Source organism: Mauremys reevesii, linkage group 8 (genome assembly GCF_016161935.1).
Source record: "Mauremys reevesii isolate NIE-2019 linkage group 8, ASM1616193v1, whole genome shotgun sequence".
NCBI lineage: Eukaryota > Metazoa > Chordata > Testudines > Geoemydidae > Mauremys > Mauremys reevesii.
The window spans coordinates 37020397-37036230 of record NC_052630.1 but is presented as its reverse complement, the minus strand read 5'-3'; the positions used below and the strand labels follow the sequence as shown (position 1 = coordinate 37036230).

The following is a 15834-nucleotide window of genomic DNA, read 5'->3' as shown; positions in this document are numbered from 1 at the left end:
ACAGTTCACAAAGCAAAAAAGGCGTGAAACGGTTGTCTGCTGCTTTCAGGGAGGGAGGGGTGCGGCTGTACCCAGAACCACCCGCGACAATGATTTTTGCCCCATCAGGCACTGGGAACTCAACCCAGAATTCCAAAGGGTGGGGGAGACTGCGGGAACTATGGGATAGCTACGGAATAGCTACCCACAGTGCAACGCTCCAGAAATCGACGCTAGCCTCGGACCGTGGATGCACACCACCGAATTAATGTGCTTAGTGTGGCCGCGTGCACTCGATTTTATACAATCTGTTTTACTAAACCGGTTTCTGTACATTCGGAATAATTTCGTAGTGTAGACGTACCCGCAGTAAGATTTTTGGCTCCGTTATATCGACGTAGAGGTGTATATACTCAAGATCCCATCACATTCCTCTTCTGTAGTTATGTCACTAAATTGCATATATGCATCTGAAAACCCATCCAACAGCAGTACATTTTGCATCACAGAAGTGGATTGAGGCAAGTATCTATTGTCTTTAAGAATGACATCTAGGTTTTGCTTAAAATGAGTCTCGCTCCATAATTGGTATTATGATTTCTCTTCACCATTTTCAATCCGACAATGAAGAGACCTACATCAGTGGCCTTTCGCAATTGGTAGGAAAGACAAGAATTCTGACCAGTCTTCATTTACAGTCACCACCTGGGTCACAAGGTAGCCAGCTTTCGTTGCACTGCGAACCAGGTGATTAAATGGAGAAGTGCCGTTCTGAAGACGGTATAAAATAAAGGGGCCGTTTACATTTTAATGAAATACTAACAACCTGGACAATTACTTGCTGCCAGCAAAAATCCTGTTGATGCCATCAGCTGCCACTATGTCACCGGTATGCATGTAATAGGGGTCTTTCACACCAGTGTTAACTCCACCAGAGAGGTCCTTTGGGGCCATCTGCCTGTCCCAAGTCAGGGTAAAGGAGGAGGGTTGGGCGTGGGGCTAGCAACTCCACCCTGTAAAAATCAGCTTGCTACAGAAACGCCAACAGAGTTAACAGAGACTTTTAGCCTGGAAAAAGAAGGGTCTTCAACTCGAAGATGCATGACGCTGGGTGGTGAAAGCCGCGAGGAAGCCACTAAGTCGATCACCCTTCTTGCAGCCAGGAGGATTACCATCGGCACATGGAACGTGAGGACCATGTACGAGTCAGGAAAGACGGCGCAGGTTGCAGCAGAGATGAGGCTGCCTCAGAAGGATTCTCCAGATCCGCTGGCCAGACACCATCAGTAACCCCCAAGGCAAGCGGAAAAGAGGCCGCCCAAGAAATACCTGGCGACGCGACCTTCAGGTTGATAGCAAAAAAATGGGCTATACCTGGAACCAGCTAGAGCGAATGGCCCAGGATAGAAGACTATGGAGATCTGTTGTTGGCGGCCCATACCCCGGTTGGGGTGACGGGCATGAATGAATGACACCAGTGTTGATTGCTATGGGTTCATAAACTCCTGAAGCTGTAAATGATGGTGATTTCATAGGATTTAAGTAAACATTGCTTCTTCCTTCTACAAGTACCTCCCACTGTGAAACCGCAGCCACTGCTGGCTACTCTCATTGCAAAGGGTTTGATGGGAAAATAAAGCAAAGTTTACATTTCCTTAAGTAGTTCTATTTTACTTTAACGTTTCCCTGACCTCTGTCATTTCACATTTGCGCAGAAGCCCGGCAACTCGCACCTCAGAGATTCACTGTCTGAAAACACTACTGAAGAAGCAAGGGCAGACATACATTATTTGTAACATTTCAGATTCCATAGACTGTTCTGCAGAGAGCTCTATCCAGGTCACATAGTTCCGCTGCTATTGAGTTCTTGACAAATACATAAACAATTGCTTTTTAAATTTCCCTTGAGACGCTTCAGCCTTGCTTTGCAGAGATCACAGAGATGAATGGGACATCACAGTTTTATGAATGTTTTTAGAGAGGAAAATAGCATAGGAGTACATAAAGAAAAGTACTTAAGTACAAATATATTGGCTTGAACATCATACAAGTGGAAAAGATGAATAAACTACAGAAAAAGATCCCTTCAAAACTAGACATTCATGAAGGTACTCTTAGGCAGGGGCGGCTCTAGACCCCAGCGCGCCAAGCAGGCGCGTGGGGCGGCCCTTTCCTGGGGGGGCGGCATTTGGCTCCGGTGGACCTGCCGCAGTCATGCATGACTGCGGCGGGTCCGCTCGTCCCGGGCTCCGGTGGACCTGCCGCAGGCATGCCGGCGGGAGCTCAACCGGAGCCGCGGGAAGAGGGGACCCGCCGCGGGACCGGGGAAGGGCGGCGCAGCGCACCGCGCTGCTTGGGGCAGCCTACTTTCTAGAGCCGCCCCTGCTCTTAGGCCTTGTCTACAGGACAGTTTTGTGCAATAAGTTATGCCACTTTAATTAAAGGGTTGTTGCATGTCCACACTATGCTCCTTGTCTCAGCAGAGCACATCCACAGTAGCAGCTCTTGCATGGACACAGGGAGCACTGCACTGTGGGTAGCAAGCTATCCCACTGTGCAACTGGCCTCAGGGTGCTTTGTGAAGGGTTTGCATTGCCCCAGGGAGCAGGTATGGTTTACATGATGCATGTTTTAACCAGGGGTGGCTCTAGACATTTCACCGCCCCAAGCATGGCAGCATGCCACGGGAGGCGCTCTGCTGGTCGCCGGTCCCGCGGCTCCAGTGGACCTCCCGCAGGCGTGCCTGCGGAGGGTCCGCTGGTCCCACCAGGCGACCAGCAGAGCAACCAGCAGAGCACCCCCCGCAGCATGCCGCCCCAAGCATGCCATGCTTGGGGCAGTGAAATGTCTAGAGCCGCCCCTGGTTAAAACATGCACCATGTAAACCATACCTGCTCCCTGGTTTTAACCTCATCCTTCCTTGGGCACCCTTTACTAGATTATCAACGGCTTTTCAACTGAACTGTGTGTGTGTGGGGGGGAGAAAGCAGGAGCAGAGTGTGTGACAGGGAGTGTGTGTGGGGAGAGAGACAGAGTGTGTGTTGGGCAAGAATATGTTGGCATACTGTCTCTTAAAGTTCAGGCAGGAGCCTGAGCAAACCCCTGGGGAAGGAGGAGAGAGAAAGAACCCCCCATCCACATCAGCCACCTGTTCTGCACAGCACAGCAGTCTCTCACCCTCCTATCCCCGCAGCAACAGCCGGCTCTCTCCCGAATGCCGCTCTATTCCTACTACCAGAGAGAGCAGGATTCTATATTAATGGTTCTGTGATTCCCTTCTAAGCAATTTTCAGAGATGTAGAGAGACACATATTCAAAAAATGTGTCACTGCAAATGGAGTGAAATAAGCACTCACCTCTCTCACCGATTCTTTCTCCCCTTTTAGCGAAGAGTTAATCTGACAGTCAAGTATGGACCCTCCTGCAGCGATGGGATCAACGGGTAAAGAAGGTACCAGAGGCCTGAGAAATTTAAATTCGCTGGTACCAGACCCAGTTGTCAAGCAAACCTCATAACAATAAGATTGAGGCAGAGTCCCAGTGCCGCTCGTCTCCGCAGGATTTGTGGAGAAGTTGGGATCACAATAAAAGTTCCTAGACGATGAAACATACTGCTCTCGGCACTGCCTTGTCTTGTACAGCCGAGTGGCGACAATTGTTACCACAGAAACCAGAAAAAGGAATGAAATGAAAGACAAAGAAATGACTAGATACAGGGTTAATGTGTCCTGCTGCTCCTCCTCTTGTGGTACATCCAGTAACTGCATGTAGGCGTCTGAAAACCCATCCACCAGAAGCACATTAAGCGTCGAGGTGGTGGATCTGGGCGGCTCTCCGTTGTCTCTAACCAGGACGACAAGTTTCTGTTTCACAGAGTCCGGGCTCGTTATAGGCCTGCTGGTTTTTACTTCCCCGGTTTGGAGTCCCACAGCGAAGAGACTTGGGTCTGTGGCCTTGAGCAGCTGGTAGGAAAGCCAAGAATTCTGACCGGAATCTCCATCCACAGCCACCACCTTCGTCACCAGGTAACCCGCCTCCGCCGATCTGGGAACCAGGTCATTAGCGGGGGCGCTGCTGTTCTGCAGAGGGTATAAAATGAAGGGGGCGTTGTCATTTTCGTCAATTATCACAACTCGGACAATGACTTCAGAGCTCAGTGGCGGGGACCCGCCATCTGCAGCTCTCACTGTAACCTGGAAATCCCTCGTTTGCTCATAATCCAGAGACTGCAGCGCGTACACGTTCCCGTTCTCGGAGTTTATGGAGATGGAGGAGGAGAAGGGGAAGTCACCGATGTTGCCAGGCAATGCCGAATACGTCACTTTGGCATTCTGCTCTGTGTCTAGGTCAGCAGCACGGACAGTTCCAATCAACAGGCCCGGGGGGTTGTTCTCCTTCAGGTACATGACGTATGAACTTTCATTAAACACAGGGGGGTTGTCATTAATATCCGACAGCTGAACTCGGATGACCCTCACTGAGGTGAGCCTCGGAGTGCCCCGGTCTGTGGCTGTGATGGTTATGTTATACTCAGGCACTTTCTCTCGGTCCAGGGGCTTTTGTGTAACAAGCTCGTAATAATCCTTCAGAGTCGATTTTAAAGCAAATGGGACATTGTCCTGAATGGAGCAGAGCGTTCTGCCATTGTCCCCGGAGTCTCGGTCGCTCACACGGAACAGGGCCACCACTGTCTCAGGGGAGGAGTCCTCGGGTATGGTGCTGGTGAGGGATGTCAGCGTCACTTCTGGAGCGTTGTCATTCATGTCCTTGATCTGTACCAGGACTTTGCAGTGCGCGTATAGACCCCCGCCATCTGTGGCCTGAATTTCTATTTCATACATTGCTGCGTCTTCAAAATCAATTATCCCCAAAACAGTGATTTCGCCAGTTAACGGATTTAGCTGAAATAACTTGAGGGCTTTGTCAGGCACCTGCCTGAACGAATAGGTGATTTCTGCATTTGAACCTTGATCCAAATCACTGGCTTCAACCTTAGTGACCAAAGTACCTTTAGGACTATTTTCCATTAACTGCACCTTGTACACCGACTGACTAAACTGCGGGAAGTTATCGTTGCTGTCCAGCACATTAACGCGTATTCGGGCTGTGCCGGTTCTCTGTGGCAAGCCCCCATCGGCGGCTGTGAGAATCAGCATCAACTGTGCCTGCTCCTCCCGATCTAATTGTTTCTCTAGCACCAACTCCGCGTATTTACTGCCGTCCCCCCGGGAATGCACATCCAGACTGAAGTGCTCATTGGAGCTGATTGCGTAACTCTGGATGCCGTTTGTTCCTATGTCTGAATCTTGGGCCCTTTCCAAGGGGAAGTGGCTATTTACGGGGAGCTGTTCAGGCAGCTCCAAAGGGAATTCATTTTTAGAGAATTTAGGGGAATTGTCATTCACATCATCTATCTGCACCTCTATTCTGTACAGCTGCAGTGGATTTTCCAACACAATTTCGAATTGCAGCAAGCACGGATCGCTCTGTCCGCACAGATCCTCACGGTCTATTTTCTCCTTTATTATCACATCCCCGGAGCGTGTGTTCAGCTCAAAATATTGCTTGCTGCTTTTAGAAATCAGCCGAGCACTGCGACCAGACAATTTCCCTACATCCAGTTTCAAATCCTTTGCGATATTAGCAACTAGGGACCCGCTTTTCTTCTCTTCGGGCACAGAATAGCGGATCGTCTCACACGCCCCCAGGGATACACACAAACATAGAAAGAAACACAGAACTTGCCTTTTCCAGGAGCGATTCTCCATTCCGCCAGCCATTCCCGGGTCAGATCTGAAACACAGGCCTGTCTGCAAAGCTGCTGCAGGATGCAGCCATTCATATGTTGTGCTAGAGGGAAAACGATTTGTCCGCCAATATTGACTTTATTTGTAATTATTCAGCCCTCCTTTCTCTGTAATCCTTTGTCACCCGTTCCCGGCGCAGATCCGTTGCCGTCTGGATTTAGATGTTTGAGTGCAGCTTCCACTGTGTGTCGACGGAGTCCAATAAGATACATTTTCAGCACCGTGTTTGCTAATATCGCCACCTTGTGGTTCAGCTAAAATAAGACATCCCATTTTTACATTTTAAACTTACTATGTGCAGTTATTAACTGCATAGCAAAGTTTTCTCTATTAAATACAAATTGTGGTTATAAAATTTCACAGTGAAAACCTCTTTTCCTTAGAGTTTTTTTTTAAGGTCAGGCTTGACAAAGTTTAGATGACTTAGTTGGGAATTGGTCCTGCTTTGAGCAGGGGGTTGGACTAGATGACCTCCTGAGGTCCCTTCCAACCCTGATATTCTATGAAATATTAAGCCAGATTATTACCGATTAGAGGAGATAGAGAGTTTCAAAATAATATAATAGTCAACTGAATTATGATCCTTCCACACCAGTTTCTTTTCTCACATGCCACTACTTTTATTCTTCACAGTTAAATAAGTAAACAAGTTACTAGAAGTCTGTCACATGTCCCATCACTTCTCTTTCGTCTACAAAGTTACAATATTTTGGGAATCCCTAAATCTATCATTACGGTGTCCTAGAGTAAATCTAGGATCGACCCAGTGATTAAGCACGCTTCATATAGGTAATTGTGGAGAAGTGATCTCCTCCTGGCAGCTACACAATTATTTGACAAAATGGGTTTTCATTAGCAATTGGAGATGCAAACGTATGTTTCTCCTGTGTTTTGTATCTTATATATTTTATGTCAATACAGGCCATAACAGAAACAAGAAAAATTAAATTGAAGCCATAGAGAAGTAACTTATATATTTAATATCCCATCACATTCCTCTTCCGTAGTTATGTCCAGGGGCGGCTCCAGGCCCCAGCGCGTGCTTGGGATGGCATGCCGTGGTGGGCGACCAGCAGAGCATCTGCTTGCGGCGGCGAAATGTCTAGAGCCACCCCTGGTTATGTCACTGGATTTCATACGGGCAATCCTCCACTAGCAGTATAATTAGCATTGCAGTAGCGGACTGGGGAGGTGTCCATTGTCTTTAGCTTTTGCGTAAAGGACTCACGCTCCATAAATGGGATCGTGGTTTCTGTTCCGCATTTTGGAGTCCGACAGTGAATAAATCTGCATCAGCGGCCTTCAGCAGTTGGTAGGAAAGACAAGAATTCTGACCAGAATCTCAATCTAGAGCCACCAATTTACCTTCCTCGCTCTGCGAACCATTTCATTACATGGGGGAGGTGCTGTTCTAAAGAAGGCATAAAATTACTTGAACAATTACTTGCTGCCTGTAAAAATCCTATTGATGCCATCAGCTGCCACTATATTACTAGATCAGAGGGGAGATAGTAAGACTGGGACCAGGGGCGGCTCTAGAAAGTAGGCTGCCCCAAGCAGCGCAGAGCGCTGCGCCGCCCTTCCCCGGTCCCGCGGCGGGTCCCCTCTTCCCGCGGCTCCGGTTGAGCTCCTGCCGGCATGCCTGCGGCAGGTCCACCAGAGCCCGGGACGAGCGGACCTGCCGCAGTCATGCCTGCGGGAGCTCAACCGGAGCCGCGGGAAGACGGGACCCGCCGCAGTCATGCCTGCGGCAGGTCCGCTCGTCCCGGGCTCCGGTGGACCTGCCCAGCCAAATGCCGCCCCCCCGGAAATGGCCGCCCCACGCGCCTGCTTGGCGCGCTGGTGTCTAGAGCCGCCCCTGACTGGGACTTTTCAGCTTGGAAAAGAGACTAATAAGGGGGGGATATGACTGAGGTCTATAATATCATGACTGGTGTGGAGAAACCAAAAAAGGAGGGGTTATTTACTACTTCTCATACCACAAGAAATGCAGGCACCAAATGAAATTAATAGGCAGCAGGTTTAAAACAAGCAAAAGGAAGTATTTCTTCAAATTCTTCACACAACGCACAGTCAACCTGTGGAACTCTTTGCCAGAGGATGTTGTGAGGCCAAGACGAGAACAGTGTAAAAAAAACTAGATAAATTCATGGAGGATAGGTCCACCAATGTCTATTAGCTAGGATGAGCATGGATGGTGTCCCCAACCTCTGTTTGCCAGAAGCTGGGAATGAGTGATGGGGATGGATCGCTGGATGATTACCTGTTCTGTTCATTCCCTCTGGAGCACCGGCACTGGCCACTGACGGAAGACGGGATACTGAGCCTGATGGACCTTTGGTCTGACGCAGTATGGCCATTCTTATGTATGCATATGATAGGGGTCTTTCATATCTGTATTGACTGCTATGAATTCATAGACTCCAGAAGCTGTAAATTATGTTCATTTTATAGAATAGCAGTAAACATTGCCTCTTCCTTCTATAAGTACCCCCCTCATCAAAACCGAGGCCACTGCTGGCTGCTCATATTGCAAAGGGTTTGATGGACAAATAAGGTGAAGTTTACATTTTCCTTAGATCAGTGTTTTCCCCAGGAACTGAAGGGTGGGAGGGGGAAATCAAATTTACAGGGGGGTAAAGGCCTTCCAGGAGGGCAAAGGTGCGCTGTATAGATTCACAATAAAAACTGGAAAATGTTTCACAACCATTTTATTAGATTTTACTCATGTTTTAAAATCATATAAATTAAAGTTGGCTCCTCAAGCTTACTGTGAAGCCTTACATATCTACATCCTTCCTGGTTTCTTATAATTTTGCACAGCTCTGTTAATTTTCTGTTTTTGAATGTGATGAGAGTTTTTCACTTTTTCAATGACTGAGTCTTTCACTGTTGCACCACATGCTTCTAGTCAGTCAGTTGAGTTCCTTGTGAAAGATAGTGAGCATCTGCCAGTCTTGTTTGGATCTAGTGTCCACTTCAGGATTAACAGGTGACAATGCACTTAACATTGGCCTCCACTTTGTAGCGTGTGGTATCTCTTGCTTAAATAGAAAGCATGATGCGACAGCTGTTTGTTCATATAAACTGTGTTGTGTCTCCAGCATAGTTAACAGCCTCATTAAGTACTTCTAAAATTGTCTTTGACAGTGACTGGCTTATAAGATTTTCTGCATGTCCATGCAGTCCAGAGGCTTGGTGTTTTGCAGCCTTTTCACATAGTTTTATCAGCATTGGCTTTGCTGACTGGTCTCAAAACCAAGCTGCTACACTTTCACTACATAAATCCATGGTACATCCACATCTTGAATATTGGATGCAGCTCTGGCTGCCCCCATCTCAAAAAAGATATATTGGAATTGGAAAAGGTACAGAGAAGGGCAACCAAAATGACTAGGGGTAAGGAACAGATTCTATATGAGGAGAGATTTAAAAGACTGGGATTTTTAAGGTTGGAGAAGAGATGCCTAAGAGGGGCTATGATAGAGGTCTATAAAATCATGACTGGTGTGGAGAAAGCACATAAGGAAATGTTATTTAGTCTTTCACATAATACAAGTATGAGGGGTAATGCAATGAAATTAATAGCCAGCAGGTTTAAAACACAAGGAAGTACTTCACACAATGCAGTGTCAACCTGTGGAACTTTTTACCAGGGGATGTTGTGAAGGCCAAAATTAGAACAGGGTTAAAAAACAAAACAAAAAAAAACTAGATAAGTTCCTGGAGGATAGGTCCACCAATAGCTATTAGCCAGGATGGGCAGGGATGCAATTCCCTGTTCTGCATGTCCCTACCCTCTGTTTGCCAAAAGCTGGCAGTGGGCAACAGGGGATGAATCACTCAATGATTTCCTGTTCTGTTCATTTGCTCTGAAGCACCTGGCATTTGACCACAGTTGGAAGACAGGATACTGGGCAAGATGGACCATTGGTCCAACACAGTATGGCTGTTTTTACATTCTTATGTAAAAAATAATGTATAATAATAAAAATGTTTAGTACAGAAACTCCCCAAGATAAGGATCACTTGAGATAGCAACAATGTGAGATAAAAACATTGTAAAATAATACATTTTAAAAACCTTGGCCTAGTATGAAATGTGTACGTTTCCCAGTCAGAAACCTAGCATTCTGGAGCAAAGTTACTAAAACAAACAAATGTTCTTTTAAGGTGCCCCTCCTTTCTCCCTCCACTGAACCCCACTCATAGTTGTTGTCCTTGGTCATTGGAGACCCAGAGTTCAGAGGTGCTTTTGCATGAGTTCACCTCCCACTCTGGGTGGTAGGGGAGAGAAGGCACCTTGCTCATTCCTAGGGTTGCCAGATAGTAAGTGTGAAAAACTGGGACGGGGGTGGGGAGTAATAGGCGCCTATATAAGACAAAGCCCCAAATATCAGGACTGACCCTATAAAATCAGAACATCCGGTCATCCTACTCATTCCTTCAGCCACTCACCACTCACTCAGGTCACTCACTATAGCAACTGTTGTGCATCGTGCCACCATTCAGTCCACTGCTCTGTTGCTGATGGCCCTGTGCTGTCACCTTCTGCTGCCACCTGGCACTGTGACCTCTGCAAATCGGTCTCCTGAGATACCACCCAGCTCTCAGTGATTTCATCTCTCAGTAAGGGAACCTCACTGCTAGTACAGGCTGAGATGTCTCTTCCATGGAAACACTCTCCCACTGCAGGTTTGAGCACTTAGACCTGATAATCAGTGATTTCAGCTCTAGTGGTCACTTAAAAAACACATACACACACAAAAGACTCTCCATGTAGCCTAAAAACCTCTATCTTTAAACAGGGGAAGAAGCAGGTCAAATAATGCTATGACTCTTAGGCAGAGCACACCCCACAAAACAAAACACCTGTCCCCTCTCTTTCTCTCTCCACTGAGATCTGGCATCCACACTCTGCTTAGTGAGTGCAGTTCAGCTGAGAGTGTGACCAGTGCATAATTTGTAATGAAAGATGCGTCAGGGCTCAAGCAAGTTTTTTACTTTCATAACTGATGTGGCAAGTCATAGAATCATAGAATTCAAGATCAGAAGGGACCATTATGATCATCTAGTCTGACCTCCTGCTAGATGCAGGCCACATAAGCCGATCCACCCACTCCTTTAGCAAGCGACCCCTGCCCCATGCTTCGGAGGAAGGCGAAAAACCTCCAGGGCCACTGCCAATCTTCCCTGGAGGAAAATTCCTTCCTGACCCCAAATATGGTGGTCAGCTGAACCCCGAGCATGCAGGCAAGACTCTCCAGCCATACCCTCTGGAAAAAGGTTATATCATATCATTGACCCATTGTACTATTTACCAGTGTGGCACTTAATTGACCTATTGACTAAGCCCGTTATCCTATCATACCATCTCCTCCATAAACTTATCTAGCTTAATCTTAAAGTCATGGAGGTCCTTTGCCCCCACTGTTTCCCTCGGTAGGCTGTTCCAGTATTGCACTCCCTGATGGTTAGAAACCTTCCTAATTTCAAGCCTGAATTTCCTGACTGACAATTTATATCCGTTTGTCCTCGTGTCCACATTAGCACTGAGCTGAAATAATTCCTCTCCTTCCTGGTATTTATCCTCTGATATATTTAAAGAGTGCAATCATATCTCCTCTTATCCTTCTTTTGGTTAAGGAAAACAAACCGAGCTCCTCAAGTCTCCTTTCATACGACAGGCCTTCCATTCCTCGGATCATTCTAGTGGCCCTTCTTTGTACCCGTTCCAGTTTGAATTCATCCTTCTTAAACATGGGAGACCAAAACTGCACACAATACTCCAAATGAGGTCTCACCAACGCCTTATATAACGGGACTAGCACCTCCTTATCCCTACTAGAAATACCTCGCCTAATGCATCCCAAGACCGCATTAGCTTTTTTAACGGCCACATCACATTGCCTACTCATAGTCATCCTACGATCAACCAGGACTCCTAGGTCCTTCTCCTCCTCCGTTACTTCCAACTGGTGCGTCCCCAGCTTATAACTAAAATTCTATAGAATCATAGAATTCAAGATCAGAAGGGACCATTAAGTCCATAGGTCCCAGAGCTATGAACTGCCAAGACTACATGTGCTGGGGCTCAACCCTGGCACAAATTAAGCACTTAGGTCACCCTCCTCAGGACAGGTCAAATACACTTGTGCTGCCCTTTACTCATACAATAAAGATAACATTTCATTAGCCCCACATTCATTAAAAGAGATTTCTAACCCAACACCAGCCAAATCTGAACACTTTGGCAACACAGCTTGTCTGCTGGATACCGAGGCAGAATAGGTGTGTTCATATAAATACAGTCTTGCCCTGTTGCCTTTCCCTCTCCAGAGTCTGGCTCATCACTAGCTGTCAGAGGAGAACTCATTCAGACCTTACTTACAAATTATAATTTCATATTATTAGGTTGGTCAACATCACTTAAACAAAGGTACCGAATCTGTCATAAAAAAAATAGCTGTGTGAGGAAGTTGGTCTTTCTTCATACTTTTCAAACCTTTTATGCTTTTTCATATATAAGTATTTTAGCATCTGCTTTTAAAGTGTGTATTCATTCTATTCAAATTTCCAGCCAAGGACTACATTGTCAACACCACATGTAAATAATGACCCCTGTGGAGGAGGATGATGGGGAAATTCGGGGGAGGAGTTGGGAAATCCCTCCCTTAGATACTTCTATTTTACTTTAAAATTTCCCTAATCTCTGTCATTTCACCTTCATGCAGTAACCCTACAACTCGCACCTCATATAGATAACCTCCGAAAATACTACTGAAGAAGCAAGGGAAGTTCAGATTCTCTGTAAAATTTCAGATTCCATAGAGCCCCCCTGCAGAACATACTACCTAGGTCACATAATTCTGCTACTATTGAGTTCTTGATAAATACAAAAACAATTACTTTTTAAATTTTCCTTTGTCAACCTTCAATCTTTCTTTGCAGAGCTCAGAGAGTCTGCACAGAGACCAAAATCACATTTTGATGAATGGACTTTTAGAGACAAAAAGAACATAACATATACAAATGAATTAAGTACAAATATCTTAGCCTGAACATCATACAAGTGGAAAAAAATGAATCAACTACAGAAAAGGCTCCCTAAGAAAAAACATCTCTAGACAATTATGGAAATAATATAAGTAATTTTCATAGCAGTAGAAACAAACATATTCAAGCAAGGTATTGATGCAAATAGGGTGAAACAAGCACTCACCTCTCTCACCGATTCTTTCTCTTCCTTTAGCTGAGAGTTAATCTGAGAGTCAAAAATGGACCCTCCTGCAACGCTGGGGTCAGCGGGTAGAGAAGGTACCAGCGGCCTGAGAAATTTAAATTCGCTGGTACCAGACCCAGTTGTCAAGCAAACCTCATAACAGTAAGATTGAGGCAGAGTCCCAGTGCCGCTCGTCTCCGCAGGATTTGTGGGGAAGTTGTGGTCACTATAAAAGTTCCTGGACGACGGAACATACTGCTCTCGGCACTGCCTTGTCTTGTACAGCCGGATGGCAATAACCGTTACCACAGAAACCAGAAAAAGGAATGAAATGAAAGACAAAGAAATTACTAGATACAGGGTTAATGTGTCCTGCTGCTCCTCCTCTTGTGGTACATCCAGTAACCGCATGTAGGCGTCTGAAAACCCATCCACCAGAAGCACATTAAGCGTCGAGGTGGTGGATCTGGGCGGCTCTCCGTTGTCTCTAACCAGGACGATAAGTTTCTGTTTCACAGAGTCCGGGCTCGTTATAGGCCTGCTGGTTTTTACATCCCCGGTTTGGAGTCCCACAGCGAAGAGACTTGGGTCTGTGGCCTTGAGCAGCTGGTAGGAAAGCCAAGAATTCTGACCGGAATCTCCATCCACAGCCACCACCTTCGTCACCAGGTAACCCGCCTCCGCCGATCTGGGAACCAGGTCATTAGCGGGGGTGCTGCTGTTCTGCAGAGGGTATAAAATGAAGGGGGAGTTGTCATTTTCGTCAATTATCACAACTCGGACAATGACTTCAGAGCTCAGTGGCGGGGACCCGCCATCTGCAGCTCTCACTGTAACCTGGAAATCCCTCGTTTGCTCATAATCCAGAGACTGCAGCGCGTACACGTTCCCGTTCTCGGAGTTTATGGAGATGGAGGAGGAGAAGGGGAAGTCACCGATGTTGCCAGGCAATGCCGAATACGTCACTTCGGCATTCTGCTCTGTGTCTAGGTCAGCAGCACGGACAGTTCCAATCAACAGGCCCGGGGGGTTGTTCTCCTTCAGGTACATGACGTATGAACTTTCATTAAACACAGGGGGGTTGTCATTAATATCCGACAGCTGAACTCGGATGACCCTCACTGAGGTGAGCCTCGGAGTGCCCCGGTCTGTGGCTGTGATGGTTATGTTATACTCAGGCACTTTCTCTCGGTCCAGGGGCTTTTGTGTAACAAGCTCGTAATAATCCTTCAGAGTCGATTTTAAAGCAAAAGGGGCATTGTCCTGAATGGAGCAGAGCGTTCTGCCATTGTCCCCGGAGTCTCGGTCGCTCACACTGAACAGGGCCACCACTGTCTCAGGGGAGGAGTCCTCGGGTATGGTGCTGGTGAGGGATGTCAGCGTCACTTCCGGGGTGTTGTCATTCATGTCCTTGATCTGTATCAGGACTTTGCAGTGCGCATATAAACCCCCGCCATCCGTGGCCTGGATGTTCATCTCATAACTGCTTCTTTCTTCGTAGTCAATTCTTCCCAAAACAGTTATTTCTCCAGATAATTGATTTAATTTGAATAACTTGAGGATTCTGTCAGGGACCTGCCCGAATGAATAGGTGATTTCTGCATTTGAACCTTGATCCAAATCACTGGCTTCAACCTTAGTGACCAAAGTACCTTTAGGACTATTTTCCATTAACTGCACCTTGTACACCGACTGACTAAACTGCGGGAAGTTATCGTTGCTGTCCAGCACATTAACGCGTATTCGGGCTGTGCCGGTTCTCTGTGGCAGCCCCCCATCCGCAGCTGTGAGAATCAGCATCAACTGCGCCTGTTCCTCCCGATCTAATTGTTTCTCTAATACCAGCTCCGCGTATTTGCTGCCGTCCAGCTCGGAATGCACATCCAGGCTGAAGTGCTCATTAAAGCTGATTGCGTAACTCTGGATGCCGTTTGTTCCTAAATCTGAATCTTGGGCCCTTTCTAAGGGGAAGCGGCTATTTATGGGGAGCAGTTCAGGCAGCTTCAAAGGGAATTCATTTTTAGAGAATTTAGGGGAATTGTCATTCACATCATTTATCTGCACCTCTATTCTGTACAGCTGCAATGGATTTTCCAACACAAATTCGAATTGCAGCAAGCACGGATCGCTCTGTCCGCACAGATCCTCACGGTCTATTTTCTCCTTTATTATCACATCCCCGGAGCTTGTGTTCAGCTCAAAATATTGCTTGCTGCTTTTAGAAATCAGACGGGCACTGCGACCAGACAATTTCCCTACATCCAGTTTCAAATCCTTTGCAACATTAGCAACTAGGGACCCGCTTTTCTTCTCTTCGGGCACAGAATAGCGGATCGTCTCACACGCCCTCAGGGACACACAGAGACACAGAAAGAAAGACATAACTTGCCTTTTCCTGGAGCGATTCTCCATTCCGTCAGCCATTCCCGGGTCAGATTTGAAACACAGGCCTCTCTGCAAAGCTGCTGCAGCCATTCATATGTTGTGCTAGAGGGAAAACGATTTGTCCCCTAATATTGACTTTAATTGTAATTATTCAGCCGCCCTTTCCCTGTAATCCTTTGTCATCCGTTCCTGGCGCAGACCCATTCCCGTTTGGAGTGCAGCTTTCACTGGTTTTCAGCACCATGTTTGCCAATATCGCCATCTCGTGGCTCAACTAAAATAAGACATCCTATGATATTTAGACTGTAAATTTATGTGCAGTTACTATCTGCAGGGGCGGCTCTACAAATCAGGCTGCCCCAAGCAGCGCGGAGCGCTGCGCCGCCCTTCCCCAGTCCCGCGGCGGGTCCCCTCTTCCCGCGGCTCCGGCATCCTGGGGAG

At 46.9% G+C, this 15834-nt stretch overlaps 2 protein-coding genes across 7 annotated transcripts in view; both read right to left on the bottom strand.

Moving 5' to 3' along the window:
- The window catches only part of LOC120369807 (protocadherin beta-16-like), a 73315-nt gene that overhangs the window by 51908 nt on the left and 5573 nt on the right, over positions 1-15834 (bottom strand). The window contains exons 1-2 of one of the 6 annotated variants that reach the window (XM_039483481.1): positions 4173-5874; positions 3336-4058 (exon numbers count right to left, since the gene is read on the bottom strand). The exons of 3 other annotated variants lie outside the window; for them this stretch is intronic. In XM_039483481.1, coding sequence (XP_039339415.1) covers positions 3336-4058; positions 4173-5759 — 2310 coding nt within the window. In that variant the 5' untranslated portion in view covers positions 5760-5874. Of the gene's footprint in view, positions 1-3335; positions 5875-15834 lie in introns of those variants that run through there. 2 more of the 6 variants (XM_039483474.1, XM_039483476.1) reach the window with 2 other exon arrangements.
- LOC120369810 (protocadherin beta-16-like) lies at positions 5874-15617 on the bottom strand. The gene is made up of 2 exons (XM_039483482.1): positions 13009-15617; positions 5874-6040 (listed from the first exon to the last, which is right to left on the bottom strand). The coding sequence occupies exons 1-2, from the start codon at positions 15481-15483 to the stop codon at positions 5879-5881; spliced, it is 2637 nt and encodes an 878-aa protein (XP_039339416.1). The 5' UTR covers positions 15484-15617; the 3' UTR covers positions 5874-5878.

Coding starts and splice junctions, on each gene's coding strand:
- LOC120369810 (XM_039483482.1), bottom strand. CDS start 15,483: ATGGCTGCAGCAGCTTTGCAGAGAGGCCTGTGTTTCAAATCTGACCCG. Junction 6,041..13,008: donor AGAAAGAATCGGTGAGAGAG/GTGAGTGCTTGT, acceptor GTCTTATTTTAG/CTGAACCACAAGGTGGCGAT.